This window comes from Phalacrocorax carbo, chromosome 7, assembly GCF_963921805.1.
Source record: "Phalacrocorax carbo chromosome 7, bPhaCar2.1, whole genome shotgun sequence".
Taxonomy (NCBI): domain Eukaryota; kingdom Metazoa; phylum Chordata; class Aves; order Suliformes; family Phalacrocoracidae; genus Phalacrocorax; species Phalacrocorax carbo.
Window position 1 is genome coordinate 392,312 of NC_087519.1, and position 25,734 is coordinate 418,045.

The window sequence follows — 25,734 nt, forward strand, 5'->3', positions numbered from 1 at the left end:
GCACAGGGATATGGCCATGCTCCTGCTAACTGAGAGTCTGTGACCACACATGCATTTCCCAAAGGCGTACAGCATTGGGAGTCTGAGGACCTGTTCAGCACCGTCCGGCAGAGCAGAGCTCCCTGGCCAGCTGATCAGATGGACCATGCAGGCTGTGGTGAACACATCTACTACAGGCTGTTCTGCAGGAGAAGGGCGACAAAGATCAGGTTACCATAGCAGAAAACACAAGCGGCAGCATGCAGGGAAGTGGTATAAGTCACGTAAGCATGTCCTGAGGAAGCAACACTGCTCCAGCAATGAGCGGGAGCACACTGAGGTAGTGTGCCCATGAGACCTGGATAGAAACATCAGTGTTGATCCATGGCAGGTGTCTGCAAAGAGGAACTAGATCAGCCCAGACCTCCAAAGCAGGCTTTGGCTTTGCCAGGGCAACAGTTCAGCAATAAATTTGCCTTCTCTCAATTCAAACAAGAAAAGGCAAGCAGCAATCCTTCAGACTCCTGGGCCTATTGTTCCCCTAAGGCCAGCAAACAGAGCAGGCATCAGCTGGGCAGCGCTGGAGCCAGCAGTCCTGGACCCCAGGAGGGGGGAAAATGGGACACTCACACCAAGGACAGAAGGCTGGTGAGCTGTGTCCATCACTTGCTGCGTCGGACTTGGGGAGATAAGGGTTAGTAATTTGTGGGGAAGTGGCATGGCTCTGAGAAACTAGAAGAACAGATAAGCAAAAGACAGGTCCCAGTAAGGCAATGACACAGCCCTCCCTTCATTATCTCCTTCACTGGTTGCAAACTGATGAGCCAGAAGCATGACCAAGGCAACAGCAGCAACATTGAGTTTGTTCTTGTTTCAACAACCAGGGCTGCCTGGACCTCGCCATGCCAAAGACCCAGAGCCTGCGTATGTCATACAACCTGACAGTTTCTCCTGCTCCAAGGACTCTGCTTGTACATGCTGACTGACAGAGGACCTGTGATTTTCCACCACCTCCACCAGGCATTGCTGTACTCTAGCTACTTGGTACTGCCTGCCTGTTCTGCCACACGACCTGGACGCTTTATACCGCTTCTCCACTGCACACATTAACAACAAACCAGGAAAAGTGTTTTGCGTAGCTGCATCTGCTAGGGATTTGACAAGCCTGCTCCAAACTATACCAGTTACTGTAGGCGAAGGTTGTGGCTACACCCAGCCAGAGACCCAGGACCGTGCAGCAGCAGTGCGTATCACCACATACAGAGCCCAAAAGCATTTGAAAGTGCAGCTTATGCATCAGCCAGAACCAACTTTGGCAGGATTAAGCCAAAAATATCGGCTCCTGTGATTGTATCCAGAAATTGTGCAATTGTCCTTTTTTCCCTCCTTTGTGACTCACAGCACTTCCCTACACCACCCTTCTGTTTAGAAGGGGCTTTGTCATTAATCACTGCTGCTGCTAAGCCAAGAAAAACATAGTAAAGACACTGCGTAGGAGCAGATGGTCAGTGCTCAGATTTTGCAACACACACTGCAGGTGCTCATTTGGAAGTGTTAGAGTGTCATGAAAGACCACAAAATTCTTGAAAGAGGCTCTTTTAAAATAAAGGGTACCATCCCTTCTTGGCCTACCTATTGGAGAGAGCAGACATAGACTAGAACCCAGTTCTTGCCCCACTACAGGCAGCCCTGGTTTCTTCTTGGCTGCCTGTGGGATAACACCTGCCTTTGAGTTCAAGACATTTGCTTCCACAGCATAAACACTCCTAGCCACAAGTAACCAGGCTGCCTCCCTGTTACTCTGCCCTGCATCGGGAAGCCCTCTGATCCTACCTTTGGAGAACCAAACTTCACAGAATTACTTCTGGCTAGAGGACCCCACCAACCAAAAGAAATATTCAGAAGCCGCAGCTAGACACTATTTAGCATTTGTAGAAATAGTCTCAATTTAAGGATATAGAGGTTTGTATTTTTCATCACAACAAAACCCCTTCTGGCCTCCTGGGCTCAGTCTGTCACTGAGCTGCAGAGCCACAGCTGTGAGCTGCTTCCCAAGCATCAGTCCCTTTTCATTTCCAGGTGAAGAAAAGAGCTGAAGATTGGAGAATAGCATAAATAACAGTGGTTCTTTTGAGTGGCAGCAATCTACCCAGGAATTCAATTGCTGCAGCACTCAGCCATCCCTTCCTGCAGAACATGGCCTTCAGGGTCTTGCAAGAAAGGCCACTTTTGTACTCTGAGGACATGGCACGTCCTGCAGCAGCAGCTCTTGGGCAGTGCCACCATAGCACTTGTGCTGCCCCTGCCAAGCCATGGAAGCACAAGACACTGCAGCCAGTAGCTGCTTCCTCTGCAGGAAAGGGTTCCCGACTCCAAAGCGCTCTCCGGGCTCCCCGGCACCCAGCGTCCAGTCTGTCTCCCGCACTGCTTAGCAGTATGGCAGGAGGGCAGCTGGCACTGAGAGCATCCCCTGCCTGTTTTCTTCCAAAGTGAGGGGAGCAGACAGTCAGGAGATCTGCCGGACATTCGTACACAGTAAAGCCATCCCACCAGCAGGCTCCAGGGCCCTAGAAAGCAACAAGCTCCCAGCTGTGTTGGGGTGAGCACCTGAGAGCCAGGCCCTGACCCCACAAGACCCTGCTCCGTGACATGCTCCTGCCACCGCCGAAGGAGCCGTGCCCCGCTCAGCAATGACAGCTTGCAGCAGGCGATGCTGGGTCCGTCACAACCACACAAGCCCTCGTCTCCGCTCCATGGGCACAGCGATGGGCGCTGCCTCCCCCAGACACAAACACACACATCCCGGCAGGAGAAGCAGCTCTTGTGTCCGGCAGGGACCCCGCTGCTGGAGCAGCAGCGCTGGCAGGTGCCATGTACTACTGACCCTGGGAGGGTGCAGGCGGGACAGCGGGATCAGGGGTGCAGGCGCTGCCGGGGGAGGCAAGCAGCATCCTGCGCCGCTCTGCCTCCCGCAGCCAGCGCTCGGCGCAGGGGCACGCTGCGGGCACGCGGCCTCGGCCAACCGGCACCTGCCGGGTATCTGTTCTTCAGGCCCTCAACGCAGTGTTGCCAGTGAAAGCCAGAGAGCTTCCTTACAGCACGAGGCAGGCCCTTCTCTCGGACCCCGGCACGCATCCGTAGGCGAGCAGGCTGGCACAGCCCTGTGGAAGAAGGGAGCCAGGCTTCCTCCTAGCACCGTGCTGCATTCACGGCAGCTGTACGACTGCTGCATTTCAAGGGCAAGTAAATATGACCTTTCTTAAATAGCCAAACTGGCAGCTAGGGATTATCAGGCATGAGGAAGAGGACATGGTAGCCAGGACATGCTTGGAACTGATGAGAAGGTGTGGACCAAGTGAAAGGAGCCAAACACACTGCCCCAGCATCTTCGTTCTACTGCAAACCACCCTGGGACCTGGGAAGCCAGGACCTCTTCCCTAGTAACAACCAGTTCATCTGTGGAAATAAAAAGAGGTGTCTGGCCTTCTTCAGCAAAGCCCCACGCCTGGGCACTCACATCAGTTCAGCCATAGTTCCTCTTCCAGGATGGCAGAGAATGAGCAGGGCTTGCTGACCCAGGCACCCACAAGCTCCGGCACACATGCACTGCTGTGTAAGTCAGCATCAGAGACAGAGAGAGGCATGGGACCCACAGCATAGATTTACTGTGAAGACACATCATCACAACACAGCATGGAGATCTTTGGGCACAGCTTCACAAAAACACAGATCCTAGCTACAGACAGACACACAGACTTGTTCATAAATACAGGCGACACAGGAGGCACAGCCCTGGCCTGCACTCAGGATGTGGCAGGGACACCCGTGTCAATCTTGCCCTCAGGCTTGTGCTCACAAGTCATTTACATAAATATGTATTAAATAGTTTTCATTTTATATATAATAAAGATTTCTCCTTATTGGTTTCTAATAATCCTGATTTGTTCAAATAGCAGTTTCTTTTAATTTCCGTCACCAAGTCTTCAGAGCTGTACCCTGCCTGACCCTTGGGGACTAGAAAAAAACCCGTGTGTGCCCTCCCTGCCCACCTCTCTCAGGCTGGATCCCTGGGCTCCTGCCTGCCTACCCCAGCCCGGCAGGAAAACATTCAAGTCCACACCAGAGACATTCTCTTGCAAGTGGCAGTCTTTAACCTGATCCCCTCATTACTCTCTTTCCCACACTCATTCAGAATGCTTTCTGCTTCTCCTAGTCTTCCTGCCATGGACTCTCTGGACCAGTTTTTGGTGGCCAGTGGTGGGAATTGAGAGAGGAAGAAGGAAGGAACAGAGAGGAGGTTGGTGGTTGTGATGGATCTGATTACTTTGGGCCGGAACGCCTTTCTCTGAAGGCTATGGGCCAAAAAGTCTCAAGGGAGCATCTGTCCCATTTGGACTTACCACCCCAAAAGCCTTGGCTGTACCAATCCTCTAACTGCTGTCCCAGTAAGCATACAGCCCTTGGGACACTAATGCAGCCCCGTGTCCCTGCTCCACAGAGGTGCCATGCCAGCACCAAGACTGCATTTGTTGTTCAAGGCAGATGGGGCATTGTCTCTTGCCAAATGGCAAAGAGCTGGCTTGTGGAGGAGCAGGGCAGACTCTTCCACACCCCAGAGTCCTGTGGTCTTGGGACATGGCTTGTGCTGTGGACAGCCAGCTGCATGAAGTGCTGTGCAGGAAGCTGGGCTACCTCCAGGCTAGAAGCGCTTGCAGTGTGCTGTCCAGCGAGCTGCTAATTCTGCTGATCCTCCTGACACAGCGGCTGCAGCTCCTCCACACTTTCCTCAGGAGGAAGTGGCTGCACCTGGCACAGGTCACCAGACAGAAGCTGGCCTGACGGAGCACTGCCCCCCAGCAACTCCTTGCCCATATGCTTTGGGTCCAACACCTCTCCCAGCAGCTCCTCTTCACAGGGCGCCAAGCTCTCCTTGGACAGCCCTGACTGATCCAGGCCAGTCATTCCCCCTGTATACCCCTCAGCTGGCTTCACTCTCTCCCCAGCCAGCCTTATATCAGACCCTGCACCACCCTTGGGATTCCCTGTGTTACTTGGCTCTGGCATTTCTCCAGCTGACTCTTCTTCATCCAGCTCCACCATGCTCTTCTCCTCTGGGTTAGAATCCTCCTCCGCCAGCTCCTTCTTGCACAGCTCCAGGACACTGCCTGGCTCTGGGCCCTTATTCCAGGTCAGGCTCTCTGTGGTACTTGGCTCTGCCACTGACAACCCAGACATCCCCACCTCCACGTCAAGCCCTCTGCCTGGCGGCTGTCTCTCTCCCTGCTCAGGGAACTGGCTAGTCAGATGCTCCTCACTTTTCGGGGGACTGATGGAGAGTTTCTCGGTGAAGCTGAAACGAGCACAGTTGTCCACAGAAGTTGGGGAGGATGGGCCTGCACTGGAGACAGTACTGGAGGGGCCACTGCTGTCTGCAAAGAGGAAGAAAAATCTTAAAGATTTAGCTGATATTTCCCCAGCCCAAAGCCTGGGTGGACCCAAGCTGTTGCAGTCCCACAGTTCTACAGCCAATGGGTGAGGGTTGTCTACATGCCATGCAACCTGGCAGGAGCTTGCAGCTGCTCCTAGGTGTGTTTCTGGCAGCTCAGCTGATGAAAACCCAAGCACAAACACCATGCTTACATCTTGTCATACAATGCTATGTTGGCATATAGCCAAGAGTGGATTCTGTTATCACAGAACAAAATGTGAATCGCGATGACGGGCTTTGAGCTGAAAAGCAGTTTCGTTCATTCCCTCGTTATTACAGAATGCTCTCAGCTTCAGCTTTGTTCCTCTTGGCTCCTGACACACACAACCCCTGAATGTTAAGCTAGAGTCACCACAGGAAGAAGAAATATTGCTTCTCCACTAATGCTTATTCTTGCCTTACATTGTACAATGAGCAAAACTAGAAAACAGATCTAGATTATATCTAATCCAATAAAGGGGAAAAGATTAAACAACTGTTTTCAGTCAGATCAGTTCCCTGACCTTGCTGCCCACACAAACACACGCTACTCCTGGCACAAGGAGTGTACAGCCAGAAGGGTAGGACTGCTCTTTCAGTGGCAACCTTCACTTGTGTTACTAAGGCACGTGCTGTGCAACTGTTGGCTAACCCTTCCCCCTTCGAGTGCCAGTCAGATCTGCAAAGGGGACTAACTAACAGTCATCAGCTCTGTAGAGACTGTGACAAGTGAGGCCTGGGGCTGCAGAAAGGCCCGTAAGTGAAGAACTGAATGATTGGCTGTCCTATACGGAGCTCTGGGTGAGGCATGTATGTCACTGTTCAGGAAAGTAAGGCATTTCCACATGCCAACACTGAACTGGCCACGTGTCATGGAGAATCGCAAAACTTGAGATGAAAAGGAAGTGCAGTCAGGCATCCATGTCCTAGTGCACAAAGCAGAGGATGTCTGGAGAGACAGCATCCATCCAACAGTAGAACAGTAGATGTCCCCATGATATACAGTACTATAAAGAGTCCCTTTCTGTGTCTGTCTTTGGAAGCTTTTTCACAGGGCGTATGACTACTTTCCATTTTACCCATTGTCCCTTTCTGTTTCTGTTCCTTCAAGGGCAGAGCATAGAAACCCTGAGCACCAATACTTGGCTTCTACCATTTGGCACCGTTTACTTCCCTCCCTCACCATCACATTCGCCCCCGATTAAGAAGGGAGCACACTCACACCAAGGGGGCTTATCCGAACGCTGGCGCAATGGCAAAGAGGATGATGACAGGATTCGCTGGGACATAAAGGGGTCTCCTGGTATCTGGCTGCCAATCATTGAATCAAACAAAGCTTCAAGAAAAAAAAAATACACAGATCAGTAATATTCAGACAGACATAAAGGAATGGCTCATAGCCACAAGCAGGCACTCCGGGAAGAGCTCAAGAACAGTGCAAATTCAGAGCCACGCCTGTCCCTCAGCTCCCAGGAATTTTCCCAAAATGGAGTTTGTATCTGCATCACCATACTTATCAGACACAGACAGACCAAGTAAGTGGCCTAGGATGGCTCTGAGCTGGATCCCATAGCTCACTCTTGGACTAGAACACCCTGTAACAGGTTTCAGAGACTGCGCTTATTGCCAGTCCTGTCAGGCTGATCTGTCCCGATAATGTAAAAGACAAAAAGGTCTCCTTGCCTTGACTCTGCCCTGGCTTACCCAGAGACAAGACCACCTCACCAGTACCTGCAGTAGACTGGACATGTGATTCACTGCAATTCCTGCACACAGCTGTCAGGAACTCGTTGACCTGTCGCAAAGAAAGGGAGTTGTGCAGGGTCTCCAGGGGATAAATGGTGGGAACCATGGAACAGCCTTCAAAACCTGGAAAGAAACCCAATCAGAAAATGAATAGAGCAAACAGCAACCTAAATCCATGCAGGACCACTCATGGCTGAAGGAGCTGGGCAGCCTGGGCATCAAACAACAGGCACACTCAGGCCTAAGGTCACCTCTTTCAGGCCAAGAAAATCACCACCAGGCAATCACATGCAATAACAGACCTGAAAGCAAGCGTCCAGGCACACGCAGAAGGAGGGGAAAAAGGAGGAAATGTATCTAGCAGCAGCCGTGTTTGCTGCAAATCCTGTGACCCTTTCACTAAAATACATGGTTATGATGGAGAACTCGGCACAGTGACCCACACTTTACAGAAGCTGTACAGAATTTGTGTGAAATCAACAGAATTTCCATGAAAGGATCCCCACCACTAGTGATGCCCCAGCCTGGGACACAGTCCACCCTCTCTCCATCAGCAAGGTAGTGCACGCTGCTACAAATGCAGGGAGCAGCAGAACCTCCCCCTCTCATAGCAGACCCTCCATTGTACACCTGACAGACTGCCTCCCAAAGAAGGGCTGGGCAACAGTTTGAAATATTTGTCTCCTTAACAAGACTTTACTGCCAGCAAACCCAGAATTAGTAGAAACATGTATCTCAACATTTAACAGACACTTGCTCAGAGCTAAGCTAGCATCACACCCTTCACAATAAATCCTTTGCTACTCAAGCCAGTGGAGTATTACGGCAAAGCATCTTCCTCTTCATCCAAGCTTCTTGGCAATGCTTTGTGGCACCAAGCCAATCTGAAACTGTCAGAGGGGCAAGGCAGAAACAAATAAGTCTCTGGGCATATGGGAATGAGACCTCCTCCTGCTCTGCACCTCTTACGTTTAAAGGCCTCTAAACTGCTTAAGCTTACGCTTCCCGTTCTGTGACTCAGTAGCATCCTCCGAGCAGCTCAAAAAGGCCCTGGGATGTAATTGGGTTCATTCCTACAGAGAAGGAAAATTACTTTGAAATGCAAAAAGTACAACAGTTCTTGACAGACTACTGTGTCAGGACTGCTGTCCAGCACACTGGCAGGCTAAAATTGATCCCTGCAGCTTGACAACCCCTAAGGAGAAGACCTAGAGCACCTGAATTATCTAAGTGCAGTCATTGTTCCAATCACCTCCAGGACAGCCTCTGCTCCAATCTGCTCACCGAACCCAGTTCTGCAAGAGGCAAGGAACATGAGCCAGGTGGCATTTGGTGTGAATCCACATGCAATACGAGAAGGCTGCACACCAGATCATCACCAGTTTGCAGCGCCGCAGAGACATTCACTACCATAACAGCTACTGGAGGAAAAAAAAACCCCAGACAGTCCAGAGAGGTAACCTATGCCACAAGGGGGCCTACAAACATCAATTCAGGACATGAAGGATAACAAATCCTTGGTTAGGATGAAGGAATAAAAGACACCAGAAGAATACCATACCCTTCCGTCCCTTGCTGAGAAGTCCTTACAGTGGAAGTACTGAATAAGGAAGAGTATCTGTTCATTATTTTCTCATAGGCGTTCTAGGAGACAGAGCTAAAGAAAAAGGGTGAGGGCAAGACTTAAACGGCCATGTGTTGATGGATGTGAAGCAGCACAGTATGAGTCTAATGTCATTTCACAACAGAATCTGGTTTAAGAGGGGCCAAAGTTGTCTCAGCTATTGGGGTTTCCAAAGAAAAAGCGAAGAAGTTTGAATAAAGCACAGGGCGAAGCAACATATCTACAAGTTACACTGGAGGCCCTGATGGGGATCTGAGCGCTTGGGCACTCCTCTAATAAGAAGAGGAAATGAAAGGTCCAACATTAAAAGAAACATGGAACACTGACAATGCTACTGATGTGAAATGATACACCTATATCCCCAAAGTGCCAAATGCCTGCTCAGCACTACGTCACTCAACCGGTCCCAAGCAAATGCAGAAAAAGGCACAGGTTTCCCTGCTCAAGGTGAAGCACTACTATTTTCAAGGAACTCCTCTCATTCGTATATGGCAGCCCACTTCCCTGCACACCTCCCTTGACCTGCTTAGCCGCTGTGGGGAGGCCAACAATGACAGTTTCATGCCACCAGAGTAGAACCAAAGCAGAAGTTACCACTACAGACCATAATCCTTGTGTGTGTCGCAGCAGCAGCCAGAGTCCCCAGCAAAGGCTCTGATCACCACTGCACCACACACGTTTAGCGAAGGTCCAGCATCTTAGGGAAGGGGCAACAAAAATAAAGTATGAGTGCAAACCCCAGGAACCTTTCCAGCCTGACAGTCACCCAGTGCTGACCACTTGACCACTGTTGATGCTTCCTGACACTTTTTTCCTGGGGCCTGCAGGGCAGGAGTCTGTGATGAGGAAAACAGCACGAGAAATTAGATAGAATTCCATTAATTTTTTACAAAAGTCAAACGGCAGCCCACAAAGCAACAAATTTCATTTTCCATTTCATTCAGGTTTGACTACACTAGCTGCATTAGGGGTGCAGAGGACAATCTGCTTCCTCCACAGTGAGGCCTGCCCTGTGGGGAGAGACACGTGGAGGGGGTCTGCAGACCAGAGTAGCTAAAAATGAATCCCAAAGTCAACTGTAATCTTCTCCAGGCAAGAAGTACTGCATGGTTATGTCTCCAAAATTTTTGCTCAGTAAAATAGGAAGAAACCATCTGTTAGAGTAAAGAAAACAAGATTTGTTTCCAGGAAAAAAACCTTAAGATACACAAGGCAGAGGAGTCTCCTTAGTATGTATTAATTTGGATGTCCAAGGAGACTGCCTGTGATGTGGGGGAGCAGCTATGGGGGAACCTCTACTTTGAATCAATAATGAAGCAGCATCCAAAGACAGCAGCAGAGAGACTGGTACTGCCTGAAGAGCCATTCTGCAGGTGAGGGCACCAGGGCTGCAATCCAGCTAGAGGATTACAGGTCCTGTTTTGACTCACCCAGGCATGATGATGCCGAAGCTGAAGGCCCACCCATGTTACAGCTGAGTTAACTGTTCCAGTTGGAGCTCTTCTCCCCGGAGCTTCACGTTCTTGGCACGTGCACACTTTCCTGCACCCTGTCGGAGAGCCTACTCGGGCTAATCACAGTTTATGAAGAAGTCCTCCAGATGTTCAAGGAGGAAGTGACTCTCCCCTTAGAGTAAGACTGTTTTGGAGCTGCCTGGTACTGACACACACCGCTTCATAAGAGTATTAAGAAGGTGATTTGGGTATGAGGAGCCTTGTGCAGAGATCATCTGGTACACCATACCACATAAAGCCAATGGAGACCTGCGTGTGTCTCACGCCTTCAGTCCAAACCACAGAATCCCAGATTTCTAGGAGACTCCAGCAGGCAGTAGGAACACACAGATACAACTCTTGTGAACAGCTACCTCTTAGCAGATGACCTCAAAGAAAGAGTCAAGAAGTACCACCTTTTTACCTGGACTACACAATGATGCTTTCTGAAATAGGCAACACCTACTTTATGGTTACACGGCTTGAATGCCAAGCAAATACATTACAGATCTCTGAGTGAACCCTATATGCTGTGTAACCCTACTGCTCTTTCACTGCGGGTGTAACAGGTACTTGCATCCATTTAGCTGTATCTCTTTCAGTCACCTGAGGTCTGAAAGAGAATTCAACCAAAAGTGTTAGAAGCAGAACTAAAATAAGCAGATTTTTGCACTGGAAAAAAGGAAGAACAAGGGAGAAAAGAAGACCTTGAATTCATTTGCATCTTCTTGATTACTGCAGGAGATGTCCCAGTCTAAACCCTCAAGGAAATCAGTACTCTTTCGTTAAGAGGAAGCATCTAATTTGAATCAAGGTAGCACAAGGTTTCCTAAATTCTTTGTATGTCCCAGAGAGACTATAGAAAGCTCACTGTGTAATATGAGTTGGGAAAGTTGAGTTTATATGGAACACATGCACCCCCCGGAATGAAATCAGTGTGACTACCCGGCGGAGCTGGCAATTCAGCAGATCACCTGGGAGCCAGCAGACTTGCTGGCTAGTGGGCATGGCAAGGAGCATTCCTTGAGCAGTCCAAATGGCATGTTCCTCAGCTTTACTAAGATTGAGGTGAGGTCCCAAATGCAGCAAGCTTCTCTACGAGTAGGGTGGGCTCTTTAAAAGGGAGAACACACTTGCTGCTGCAGCAGGCTGGGAAGTAGAAAGCAGCCAAACTGTTATCAGCCAACAGACAGACAGAGGCAGGCCAAGGAAGTCTCAGGTGAGAAGTCTTTCTGTTTGCTTTCCAAATAATACCTTTTTGTGTATTATGTTTTTGCCTGAGAGTTCTGAACATTACTACAATTTGATCAGCAGAAGGTGCCGAGTTACTACCCAGCTCTCCCGTTGTGAACTCTACGTTGGAGTACCTGTTCCTTTCCAATGGAGATCCTGAAAGCAACAGGCAGACCAACAGCACCTGGCATATCCCCAAAAGGTCTGTCTGCCAAAGGTCTGTATGACAGCTCTTCTGGAGTTCAAAGAAGCACTTGCCCAATCTCAGCACAGATTCTGAAGGCCATGGGAGAAAGTACACTCAGCAAGTTCGTCTCCAACATGCTTGGCCTGTCCAGCCTTATTTTGTTGGGAGAATATGCCACACATATATTTGTATGTGTTTATATATGTATACATGATATGTACACGAACTCGGACTTTTGCTAAGCAGCCTCTCTAAATTTAAGCCTGTACAGTCAGCCCAAAAGTCCCTCCTAGTTCAGCACCTCCCTGCCCACAGTGCCAGACGCAGCTCTGAATGAAGGGGCACGAGACTAGACAGCATGTAGTGACTCTTCCCCCGGGCAGCCCCCAGACTCCAGTGGCCTGCAGATAAGAACTGCTCTGAACCTGATGTGCCTCTTCCATATTCCCCAGTCTCCCCTTGAACTCAGTTAAGCTCCTAACTCCCCCATGTACCGTGGTGAGGAGTTTCACTCTGTGAGGAAAAAAAAAAAAATCCCTTCTGTTGGAAGCTGCCTCTACGCACTCCAGTAGAAAGCCCCTAGCTCCTGTGGTGGAACAGACACTGAACGGCAGATCCCCCCCACCCCTCTCCAGGCCGCTCCAACCACTATCACACACACCTTTCCCAGACTGCAAATTTCTACCTTTTCCACGTTGCCCCAGGTGGTGATGGTCAGATCAGAGCCCACCATTTTATATAGGAATCTGGAGCTGTTTCCCATCATCATTTAGATTTATTTACACTGAACATCACGTGCTGGTTTACTGCCCACTCATCACAGGGTCATTCTGTTTCTTCACACCTGACCTTTGGGTTCCGTACCACTGTAATTCATTACAAATGAACTTGCTTCCCATTCTGATTTTTCCCAGCTATGAACACACAGCTAAGCACAGGTTCCCAGACAGATTGCTTCAGGGCTCCACTGTTGATCTTTCCGACTATGGATGCCAGCTGCATACTTTTAACTCCCTGATTTTGTCTTTTAATTCGTGTTTTCTTTGTGTGGATAGAAGTATGGCTGGAAGCCAAGAGACGACAGGAATATGTAGTTTTCACAAGAGGGGGAAGTCGGGCTGTCAGCTACAGAGACCAGAGAAATGTCCCCTCTGAGAAGAGCCCCAGCAGGAATCCCAAACGTGCTAATTAACTGTGGGCTTCATGACAGACTGAGAAAATAGCAAGAAAGAACTCACTGATTGCAGAGATCTGATTTCTACACAGGAAGGCTGCTATGCTGAGGTACATAACTCATATGTTCGGCTGCATTAGGGCAGGCTGCACAACCCAGCACCGTGCTGCAATATTTGGCGTATTGCTGCCCAAAGCACTGAGTTCATTTCCTCTTCCCACCCGAGCTCACAGGAGATGGCCGAGATCTGCAGCAGGGGAAGCTCAGCTTTGGCTTTGGAGCAGTCTGCTCTGTTCCTGCATCTCTTCCCTTGAAGCAATTTTGCTCCTTTTTAGTATTTGTTGCTAGGAGACCAAGGATTGTCCTAATTATATATGAAAAGTAACTGCCATCTCCAAATTGCCTACCTGACAGAAAGGGCCATATCAAGAAACAACAGACTGTGTAAGAAAAATTATCTTTTCTAGGCTCTGAAAATGCTTGACCCTGTTGCTTCACTACATGAACAGCTACACTGTCTCTGCCCCTTCCACCTACGGTCTGAAAGAAAAAGGAGGTCCATGCATCACACCACACAGCTCAGCAAGCCGCATGCACCCAGCAGGTTTTATGGTGCAAGGTAAACACTAACAGCCAGCCCTAGCTAGCTGCCCCTCTCAGAGAGGAATCTTAAAAGCACTTGTCTTAAAGCACCTGTCTTAAAAGCACCGAGACCTCAATGCATCAGACTTCCCATCTGTGCCAGAGACTGACAAATACTAGAGAAACAGTAACAAGCTTTGATTTATCACATCTAGATTCAATACTGAAATTGCCTACCTCTTCCCACCAGACATGACACACTGCAAAGGTCCTAACAGGCAGAAAAGATGCCATGCAATGCAGCCACGCAGAAGCTCGGTTTCTACCCTATCTTAACTTGGTCTCTCTAGAAACAAAACGATCCCACAAGCACTCACTTCCCCAAAATTTCCACAGCAAATTCACTCTGCATGTGACCAGCTGCAGAGCCTCCTTCATCTTCTTTCTTCCCATATTCTTACTATTCACTTTGGTTCCTCTGTTAATAATGGGGCACCTTGCAGCACCCCACTGAGACCCGCACAGGGGTATCATGTCAGCAGGGCATCACACCAGGAGGAACTCAGCATCTAACCTGAACGAAGCTTAAGGGCTTACCCTGGATAAAGGAAGGAGGCAACAAAAAATTGCCAAAGATGGAAAGAGCACAGTTACAGTCACACGAAGAGCACCAGGTCCATGTGGAAAGCCTACTGCCTAAAGCTCCAAAACTGCCGGTGCAACAGCCCACACAGCTCGCTGCAGCAGCAGCCCAGAGATTTAAGGGATGCGGTGAGGGAAATGCTTTCCTTTTTAGAAGCAAAGCATACTTTGCATTCTCAAGCAGACAGTGGCCCCTGCTCAGCTACAAGAGCACGGGACCGAGGCAGCTGCAGCGTGCAGTACCGTAAAGACACTCCAAGTCATCCTGCCCTGAGATCAGCCAGCTCCTGAAGAGGCGCAGGTGGTAGGAGCACTGCTGCAGGTGATGGGCTAGAGTGGCATCCAGGGAGATGTTCCGGCTCGTGGCACAGTCAGAGGAAAAGCGGCGCAGCAACTGGGCAACGTGGTGGTGCTCAAACGCATCTGGAGGAAAGGGGGCCATAGAGAGTGAGAGGAGAGGGGCAGGTGCAGCCGGGGATAGAGACATTGTGGAGATGTGGGGATGAAGCTGCCAGAACCAGGGCGGCTGGGTGGGAAAGACCCACATACACACTGAAGCCCAATCCCTCCTGCAGCGAGCAGGTCAGGAATACCCTTAGATCGACATACCCCCAGTCACATTGCAGCAGGCCAGCCTCCCACCCGGCCCAGCCTTTGCCAAACACAGCTGCAGCGCAGGGGCAGTCCCTGAGCAGCAAAGTTTCATCTCTGTAAGTGAAAGTCTGACAAGCAAATGAATTTTAGGACACGTTCCAAGTCCAGTACAGTTCAGGTTTGGCTAGATAAGAAGGTCAGGCCCACACTCGCCCTCCCCCCGCTGAAACAAGAACTCCAGACTGCCAACAGAGTGTTTTAGTCCTGCACGGAAAGCAGCCAGCCACCTCAGCACATGGAAGAGAGCAAATGACCTGGCATCAAACATCCAGAGGCTGTGAAAGGGATGCAGGGGGATAGCAGGGTTTGACTGAGAGCATAGTGCTCAGAGAACAGAGGGGGCACAGAAGTGCTGACCTGCCTTCTCTACTCTCAGAACAGCCCTGTGCAATCTTCTGTGATATCCTTGCATGGCAGACAAGATAATAGCATGCAGGCATGTCTTCACATATACAGCCCCAGGACTCAAGTCACACCTCCCAAGACTCACGAGACCAGGGCATAAAGCATCTGGCCTGACGCTGTGCTTGGACACTGCTCTGGTTCACCCACCCCATTTCACCACGCAGAGGCAGCTCTTCAGAAATAAAATCCAGACTCATAGCTGTGAATAGCTTTTGCATCCTCAGGCAAGTGGTTCATGTGGCTAAACATCTTTCCTACTGAAACCGGTGCCAAGCCTAGACCAAATATGCCTAACTTCAAGCTTACACCTGCTGGACCTCTGTCTTTGTTTTCTTGATTAAGGAGCACTTTGCCATTAGAAATATTCATTGGGTTCTTGGGAAAAACCTGATACCCAGTTTCACTTCATTGTATTTGGGGCGGGGTAAGTTGCTTTAGTGTAGCTTAGGAAAGATTGGCGCTTGGTACAAGTTTTGCTGGCAAGATAGAATGACACATCCTGCTGACATACACACCACGTGAGCTCAGATGGTGTCCAGACATACAAACAAATCAAGCAGTTGGCCACTCTGGGAAAAACAAAACCAAGCAAACACAGAAAATAGGTTCCTTCAGATGTTTGAAACAATAAAGCCACATTTAGCTGCCCTTTCCCCTTTCATCTTTCCCAAAACTTTGGTCTTCATAACAGTCTTCTGAACTTCTTTCATCTTCCAGATCACGTAGAGCACAATTTCTTCATATTTACTATGCAAGAAGATTGCAGAAGCTGCCTTGATCACGTAAGACAGAAATACTTAACCTGATATCTTTCAGTGATCTGCTTTGGTTCTAACTTGTCTCAACAGCAGGAGCCATGAGGTAGGAGTGGTGCTGTGAAACAAACCTTTTCAAAAGTTTCTGTGCAAGACTTGGATAATAACCACTAGTTCAAGACATCTGCTACCACAGAGCTAATGGTCTTTAACCTAAAAAGACTCACAGTTCAGGTGTTAGGTTAGTAGCAATATGAAGCAGAGATAGTGAGTCACTAGAAGCGCAGTCAGACATCGTTCTTTACCAAGCCTCTTCATAGCTACCAGCACGACAGGAGTGAAGCAGGTTACATCACCCTGGGTGGCACGGTGCCGATCCCCTCCTTCCTCAGGAAGGCTGCAGGCCCACACCAGCATTGTCTGCCAACAGCAGATGAGTGAAAGTTCTGGAGAGACACCATTCCCAGGATAACGTCTGCAGGAAAGGTGAGCCTACTCCTACCAACACTACCATGCTTGGAGTAGCCAAGGGACCACCCTAACAGACAAGTTTGCAAATAGAAAGCCATGAGGTTACCAGTATTCCTAAGACAACCATGCTGAGGAATATCATGCGCAGAGGGAATGCTGTTAGCACCTGCTTCTCCCCCACCAGACTGTGCTTTTCCAGGTGACACGCACGTAGCCTCAGGCTATACTTGTTTTGGTCCTGCAAATCTGCATTGTAGAAACCGAGGACCTAAGCTGCCGATGCTCTTATCGAATATGAAGCGGATATCCGCCCCCACCAAATGCAATGGTATATCTCCCCCCAACCCCCACCCCCCTGAGAAGGGAGCGTGAAAAAAGGCCTTAATGTCAGCAGTGGAATTAAAGGCTGCTTTAGGAGTCAATTCACAGAGCCACTGCTCTTGCTTTTTCACCTGGGACACAAATGCCTTGGGGGATAGCAGAGGAACCACTGAGCAGTAACAGAGGATGAATGAACGAGTTAGTCACAACAAAACAATGGGGGAAGGTGAAGCGTGTTGGGACACCAGATACACAAGACACAAAAAAACCACAAGAAGGCTGAGAGGAGAATATGTGCAGAGAGAACTGAACGTGAGCATGGGGTTAGAAATGTGAGGGAACGTCAAATCAAGGAAGCAAACGTACCATTAGTCGGATGCTTTGCAAACGACACAGAAAATCGTTTTACGGCTGGCATAGACAAGAGCTCTGAGGAAATAAAAACAGATCATCTCAGTTAACAGCCTGCTTCTAAGGATCCCCCGACCTTTATACGCTTGCAACTACCTTTTCAGGTTCACCTTCTTCTTGACCCCCATAACACATGCTCCCATTGGCACTGCTGTAGCACCCTGGGCCCTCTCTACCTGCAGGTCTGACTGAACCTCTTGGCTTCCTCGCACTCTGCCAGCTCCCCATTTCCCTTGCACTGCCCTGCCAGGGTCTCCCCTGACGCTACAAAGACCTCAGCCACACTCTCTCAGTCACAGACAGCATCTCATATCTTTCCACCACACTTCCAGCCATCCTGAGAGCAACCAGGCTCAGTCCAGTGCAAGATGCAGTTAGGCCATGCTCACAGCCACAGGAGCACATGGCCAAGCAAGCAGCAGCACCACAGGAGGGTGGCTCCCGGGATTCACCCCTGCCCAAGAAAAACAACAACCATTCTGCAGCGGAACCGAAGAGCCCTGGCATAGGTAAGTGCAGCTCAAAATATCCTCTAATGAAGAGCTATTTACAAGTTTAAAGCTAAATCAACTAAGTAATTAGGGAACAAACAGAAGACCCATGAAGACAGTTCAGTTGCTCAAAGCATTTCAGTACAGAAGAGGTTTTGGGATACACCTGTCAGAGTGGTCCTCAGGCTTCTCCTGGCCACGTCTCAGGCCAGGCCAAGCTCTCCCACAGAAATCACACATTGGAAAGACAGTGCAAGGACAGAGTCTGTGCATCTAATGGGGTGCAAACAGATGAGCTTTAAAAGACAAGGATTGGTCTCCATATGCGCAATAACAAAAAAAAAAAGGCTGAAAACTTCAGTTTATTCCACTCTGGAAATTCCTCAGCTATGATGGCAAAGAATGGCCTAAATAAGAGCATCTGTGTATAGGATTTGATGTGAGACCCCAGCCAATCATACCTTTTGCTGCTATTAGAAAATGTTTTTATTTCTCTTTCATATTTCATGCGTCCATTCTACCTAGCCAACAGGGTCTGTACGCCTATTCCTCCACACCAAGGTTAGCAGAAACACGTATCAATTCATGCTCCACACCCCATTGTACTTCTTTAGCTACATTCATTGACTTGGCCAAATAATGTATTTGAACCAACTCTCAAACTTGTTGCAATTTCCTTTGCCAGTGTAACAGCCCTAAAAATTGTTTTTCTTTCTTTACACTCAACAAATAGAGCATGACAATCTTCCCTACACATGCAATCCCTTAGAAGTGTCCAAGTCCTGGAGCTGCAGTCAGCCAGCTGGTAACCATCTCCATTCCATCCCACATCTCCCCTTTGCCTTTACAGCACATCAATTTAAATGGTAATGCAACATAGCTTACTGGATCCCTGGCTTCAGACAGGCCAGCTTCAAATCACAACCATCAGGGGACCTTTCCTCAACCTGAGGTTGGGACACAACTTCCCACTGATGTGTTCCTTAGCCCTATTCCAGCCCCAAACAAAAAAAGGCTTCAGAAATAAGGGCCATTGTAACTTCACTTGAGCAAGTCTTTGATGAAGTGCTGTAAGCCATGCACCACACCTTGAAGCATCACAGCCATGAAAAAATATCAAAGAGTTCATGCAAAGATGTGCTCCAGAATCCAAAGGTTTGTGAATATTATTAGCCTGATGACTGCAAAAAGGCCTTGATACAAATGTACTCCAAGAGTCTGCTATAGCTGCTGTGTCGCTCAGCTCTAGTGATGGCTGGTTTAAATGCTATTGTTCAGCATTTCATTGGTGCTTATTTAAGCAGGAACATGCAGATCAAGGCTTATTTCACATTCCAAACTACCTTCCCCAGAAGCTAAACGCCCTTCTGCCTCCTACTTGTTTTTCCAAGCCCCCCACTTCTTCCTCACAAGTGCTTTTATTGCAGCAAGGTGCTGGTAGCACAGGGTGCCAAAGCACACTAAGAAACATGAAAAAAAGAAGTGTAACATCAGGATGAATAATTCTGGGCTGTGCTAGTCACACACTAAAATAAGTTTGCCTTCTAAGTACTTGAGGGTACAGCTGTGTCTCAGCACACAGAGACCTTGTCACTGAATTTAGGCTAATGCAGCAAGACTCTGCTCCGGACCTTGAATGCGAGTAGCCCGTTGCAGGCACACGCCTACTACACAGCCTAGAGAGAAAGGCAACACAGCACCAGGACTGAACAGAATCTGTTCTGTTCCCAGATGGGTGCAGAGCAAGCAGTCTTTGATGCTTTTCCCTGAGAATTGGTGCTGCCTCAGATTCATGCTGCTTGCAGAGTCATGGAAGAAAAGCTGCCAGAGCCCTTGCTGGCCTTTTCAGCAGCTCTCCTGGTATTCACACCCCTGCCTTGTGCCAAACACCATGAGCTTATTCTGGGACCTCCGAGCAGCCAGCACTTGCTGCCTTGAGCAGCTCAGGCTGGTACAGCAGTTTAAAATCCTCCCAGTTCACCCTCCCCGTCTCTATCACTCAGTCTGTTGTGTGCCAGGGAGCTCCCTGAGGAGGTGAGAAGCAACACAGTTTTCTCCTACACAGTGTAAAGCAGCACAGAAAGCCTGTATACACAATAGTCTCAATACAATGGCATTCAGGAGGTTCCAATAGATCCGAGAATTAAATAGCATCTTTCCACCCTGATTTGCTAGGCCATTTTCCTTGCCTCAAAACTGGACAAAAATCCAAACCAACCAACCTCCTGCTTTCCCCAAAGGCTCCAATTACTGCCTTCGTCATCTCCCCACCTTGTAATCCACCAGTGCTAGTGTTCATTATAATCCCAGTAAGAAAGGCACTCGGACTCTGTAAAGTATCGATTAAAATACCATTTGTTAGAACTAACACAAAAAGGAAAAAGAGAGGATAGATTATCTTACATCCATTTAGACGCTGGGAGGCCCGAGCTGTGCAACATTTGGTGGATTTACAACTAGGGCACAGCATGCTGTGCAGATCCTGTCCATGGAGAGGTTTGTTCAATGCTGCCCGCCTCAGCGGTACAGCAAATGGTATGTTAATCAGTACTTAGAGTCTGAGCGCCCTTCTTGTGGGGATCACAATGGACATATGCGCTTGTGCATTATACCCCTCCAGCTCCTCCAGGATACCTCAGTCTTCCCCTGTGCTCCAATTGCCTTGAAAGCAACAACATGCTCCCTGCTTCTCAATGCATAACACACTAGTACTAACTGCAGGTCAGTCCGCAGCTGGCAACACCCCTTCGCCCATGTGCATCAGGCAACATTTATACTAGTGACCCAAACACATTTTACCAGATTGCCTTGCTGAACTTGAAGGCAGAACTGCAGAACTGCAGGGTAACTAGGCTTTCTGGTCCTTCTGCAGTATTTCATTCAAGTACCCCACTTAAATCAAGCATTTCAGGCATATTACACTTGCTTTCTGACAGCTACCTCAGACTCTTCTGTGTGCCCAGCCTTACTCTAGTACCCATCTTATCCACCCCCAGGCATAGCATTCTGCCTTTGGGATGGCTCCATCTTCTGTAGGGTGAGGATTACTGTCTCCACAAAAGCTTCAATTAGCATCAGCAAGATGATGCGATGTGCTGGATTTCCATACCAGGACAAACCTATCTAATATCTACACCAACAAATACTCCTCCACAACAGCAAGTAGCATTAAAATGTCAGACAAAAATCAGACCCCAGCAATACCATACATCAGCATAAAACTTCTCGCACATTGTCAGCTCCTGTCTTGTCCTAGTAAGGATCGCGATTTCTTGGAATATGATAAAATGCATTACTGTAGATGCAGTGAACATACACATTCAACTGTCATTCTTCTTAGCAGTCTAAGTCTTTGCTTCAGTGGCATCCTGAGACACCAAAGTCCACACATTAACCATCTGCTGCATGGGGAACACACATACCGTCTTTGTATGTCAGGCTGCTGGCAAACTTTTTGCCATGGCTGCGTGCGTAGTCCTGGAGGTTGGGGGCACTGGAGGAGCCTCCCAGCACAGTGGTGCTAAACAGGCCGGTGCATTGTGACCCTGGAAAGGCATGGAAGGTGTTAGTATTATATCTCCACTGCATGCAACTACAGAAAAGCAGGGTTAGTCAAAGAATGAGGAATTAACTGGCCACTTCACAGGCAATCTCAGGAAAAAAAATTATGCCGGGGAGCATAAGAAGGCAGTATTCCCCATTCTAAATTCAGTGGTGCCATATGCACAACTGGTAGCCCAAAACTCAGCACCAGGAAAGTTCCTAACTCCATCCAGGGGTTTATTTCCATTTGGCTTTCTTGCCCTGACCTAGGAGAAACACCTTGACACCCTCCAGTCAGCAAATCTACATACTCATGTCAGAAAAGCCAGGCTGCCAAATCACTGATATTCATGTCACAGGGCTTCATTTCTCTGCTCTTCTGCCCTTTCTCTTTGGAAAGCTCCTTTTCTGCAGGACACTGAGAAGAAAGGGCTGCCTGATCTGTTGATCAGCAAATGTGGGTTAATCACTCTGTCACGCAGTAAGGAAAGCAATGTGACCAGAGAGCTTTCTTTCACAGGCTGCTGCCCAGATGATATTTCACATCCACTTGGTCATGTCCTGCTACTCCAGAGCAGGTCCAATTGCTCCATGAACTACCCTTGCAAAGCACCAGATGCGCACACAGCATGGAACTTTGCTTACCCTATGGCGAGGAACATGACATGCAAAATGGTCTCATGCATAGGAGGGCAACCTAATACTGGTGGCTTTGGCAACTGCTGGTGTTTGCTTCTCCAAGGCAGAGTGTTCTGTAGAGTGACTTGACAGGATATTTATGGTACATCAGGCATTTGAAACAGGACTCTCAACTGAGGAAAACAATTGTGAGTGAGACAAAACCTTATTATCAGACAGACAAAGCCACCAGTTGGCTATAAATTCTCTGCTAAACCGTCTTGATGCTGCATTCTGTACTGAGAATACCAACTGCTAAAATGGACATTAGTCCCACATAGAAAAGGCTTCACGAAACAAGCAGGTTGATCTTGTTCCACCTTGTCTGCCAAGGCAAAAAACCACAACATACTGCCTACTAGTATTTAACTAGAGCAGTGCAACTGTTTCTACTGTTAAAAAGATCCTGCCTATATCGCATGCAGCTCTTGATTCTAAAATACAGCATGACAGCGTGATTTAGGTTGGAAGGAAGCTCTGGAGGCTTCTTTCCCCATGCCCCAGCAGGGCCAATTTGGATCGGCTTGCTAGGGTTTGTCCAGTCAGGTTTTGAATATCTCCAAGAAAGGAGGTTTCACAACCTCTCTGGGCCCCTGCTCCAATATCTGGCACATTCACAGTGAAAAATTTGTTCCTCCCAGCTAACTGGAATTTCTCATGCTGCAACTTGCGTTTGTTGGTTCTCATCCTACCACCACGTGCCTTGGAGGGCAGTCTACCTCTGTTTTCTCTGTAACCTCCCATTTAAGTGGATGAACAGCATTAAGGTCTCCGCTCCCCAGAGTTTCTGATCTGAACAAGCCCTGCTCTCTCAGTGTCTCCTCACAGGTCGTGTGCTTCAGCCCCCATCCGCCTCCGCTGCCCCTTAATGGGCTTACACCCACCACATCCACACCCTTCTCGCACTGTGGAGCCTAGGACAGGACAGCAGTACTTCAGATGCGGTCTCACAAGAGGTCAACAGAGGGAAAGAGCAAAACCCCGCAGCCTGATGGCTGCTGCCAATCCAGTAAAGCATGCTGTTGGCCTTCTTTGGTGTAAGGACACACTGCTGCCTCACATCCACTCCTTGCTCTTGAGGACCTAGCTCTTTCTTTGTAAAGCTCCTTTTTAGCCAGAGCTTCTCTGGAAAAAAACACAGATCCTGAGATTTGAGTTATTCACATGTAAGCTCAGTCTAAGCTGACAATATCTGCCTCTGGGAACAGTGGGGGATCACCAATGGAGCTCTCATACGCACTGAACTTAAGCTACTCCACCACGGTGACACTGCTGGTAGCTTTCCACAGGACAGACTAGCACATATGTGGCCTTGGACAAACAGACAAAGAACTCTTGCCTGCAAGGTGACTCATACACAAGTCTTAGAAAATTTCCTCATCATGCCCTAAATTGAAGCTCAATGCTGACTCAGCATGAACTGGAATCTGTCAGAACGCAAACAAAATTTTGGCTACTGCTTGACAGGATGATGCTCCTAGTCACCCCTCCATGGCTTAAAACCAACCAACCAACCAACGACAAAAAATCCAACAGACTCATTTACTGGCAGATCAAAATGGAACATAAGACTTTTATGACTTTCTATCTGGAGCAACCTTGTGCCACTACTCATTAAACTAAGGATACCCCAGTGTTTCTGCTACCCTACAGCAGGCAGGGTCATTTTGGTAGCACCCTTAAGCCAGAAAAGAAATTACAAAGATGACTGTATGGATGAGAGCAATTGTCTATAGTGAGCTTAGGAGATCACTGTAGCCAAAGTTAACACACACACATGCACGCACCCTAAAGAACATAATGGTACACTAGGCATTTGGATTTAAGATGTAACAACTATTGCTACAAATTACTGTATGTGCTGCACCATTTTCAGATGTATATTCAGTGTTTCAGATGTTTAAAAAATGGACATCCCTGATTTCCCTACAGGAAATCAGGGATTTCCCTATGTGAGTCTCAGCACAAAGCTTCATGCCCACTGGCAATACACCACCTCTATTGCTCAAACAGCAAGGAATGATTTTACCCCATTTTGACCTGTTCTTTCAAGCAAAGAAAGGCACTGAAACCTTCCTAGGCTTCTCAAGCCAGAAGCATGCACTCTATTGCAGACAATCCACAATAACGCACTTGCTCCTGCCCAGAGAAACGTGGCATGCTCCAAAGCACCGCTTTGCATAGACAAAGCAAGCTGCAGCCCGCCCCTTTTCCAGCCAGACGCTTCAAGGCATTTTTTAAATAACCATAAAGACACAATTCTGGCAGGTATGGCAGCAGGGTTATTATAGGAGCTCTGTCCTGCTCCCCATTCTTGCATGCCTAAACGCATGAGGTTATACCTGAACAGACATTCTCCCAGAGACGACGATAGCCAGCCACTGACAAGGTCAGGCAACAGGAGATAGGCTCGGTTTCAGAAAAACTCAGGAACAGCAGGCACTGTCTGAATGAACCCCCTCATAGCACAGCTGCTGAGACAAGTATTAAAGCCAAAGTTCAAGCTCCCATGAGGTCTGTATTATTTCTCCCAGAGGGAGCATATTTCAGATCCTGAAGTGAAAAGAAATTATATTTCTGCAAAACAAGTGGGAAAGGAATCAGGAAGATTCCTTGAAGAGCTTGACTTTTACAGGTAAAGAAGTATCACTCTTCTTAACAATTCTCCGGTTAAGAGACGTTCACGGAAAGACAGACATCCTAATAACCAGGGACTGCAAGCCTGTGTCACACCACAGGTCTCTCCTGCTGAACGCTTCTGTGCCTGCAGCTGCACGTCTCATAGAGAAGAATGATGGCTGGGCTGGGCTGAGCATCCAGCTAGAGGTTTACTGTCACAAATCAGGTCTATCAATTCCTACTCAAAGTTCTGTCTCTACAGAGCTTCAAAGTTGGGAGAGTGACCAGCAAACGCTTCCCAGCAAGGCAAGTCAGGCAAGAACCTGAAAGTATACCTGCTGGGATCACATTTCAAGTTTTGTTGTCAAGGAAAATTAGTACTGTACAAGGGTCCAGTAGAGTAGCCGTCTTCTCTATTGCCAAAACAGACATTCCTCAGAAACCTGGAAAAGGCTGTAGTAAACAGGTTGTAATATCTGCTTTCCAGAGTGCATGCCTTCTGGTACTCAGACATCCACACAGTAAAGATAGTTTGCACGCAGCATTTGATGTACTCAGTAACTCTCCAAGCAGATGCACTTCCTTGACTGTGTGCCATCTCAGAAATTCTCATATTGCTCTACATGGATTCACAGAATAACCAAAAGTTTCTTCAAGCCTAAGCAAGGTAGTCTATTACCGCTTACTTAATCCTGCAGGTGGTCTGTGAAGCGCAGAAGCAAGCAGATGCACCACGTGAAATGGCACATTCAAAACCCACTATGGCCAATGCTACTGTGCCTTTATGAAAATAATATGCATCAGCCATTCCTTCTTAAGATTTTTCCAACGGGCTGGGAGCATAGCTGGCAGACTCCAGGGATACTTCCTAAAGACTCTGAAAAGAATTCCCTTTACTTGGTAAGAATTAGTTTCCAAAGGAGCCGCTCATTCAAAAGTGACAAAGAAATGATCAGGCCTTTCAAAAATCTCTTGGCTGCAGGATGTCCACATAACAGAGTTAAGAACTGATGAGTCAGGACTGCTGCAAGTCTACAGCTATGCCATAATGCAAACATGGTTTTAAAGAAAAAGAAAGTGGGCATAACTTGGGCATTTCTACCTCCTGGTGCTTATTAGTCATCTGCAAGATCTAGGTTTCACAGCTATCTTTGAACCTCATGACAGCAAAGACAGCTTTTTAGTTTCCAAATAGATCTTGCTTTAGCAAAAATATTTCAGGAGGAATTTCCACCATTAAGACACAGTTTATGTTAAGA

General features: G+C 48.2%; 1 protein-coding gene across 7 annotated transcripts in view; it reads right to left on the reverse strand.

The window, feature by feature from the left end:
• Positions 1-3,622: 3,622 nt before the first annotated feature.
• Positions 3,623-25,734, reverse strand: part of PPIP5K1 (diphosphoinositol pentakisphosphate kinase 1) — a 50,999-nt gene continuing 28,887 nt past the window's right edge. For 3 of the 7 annotated variants that reach the window (XM_064455904.1, XM_064455902.1, XM_064455903.1), the window contains exons 27-31: positions 21,058-21,180; positions 17,100-17,162; positions 7,178-7,315; positions 6,669-6,782; positions 3,623-5,408 (exon numbers count right to left, since the gene is read on the reverse strand). In XM_064455904.1, the coding sequence (XP_064311974.1) occupies positions 4,714-5,408; positions 6,669-6,782; positions 7,178-7,315; positions 17,100-17,162; positions 21,058-21,180 (1,133 nt within the window). In that variant the 3' untranslated portion in view covers positions 3,623-4,713. Of the gene's footprint in view, positions 5,409-6,668; positions 6,783-7,177; positions 7,316-14,370; positions 14,551-17,099; positions 17,163-21,057; positions 21,181-25,734 lie in introns of all 7 variants that reach the window. The other 4 variants (XM_064455908.1, XM_064455906.1, XM_064455905.1 and 1 more) reach the window with 4 other exon arrangements.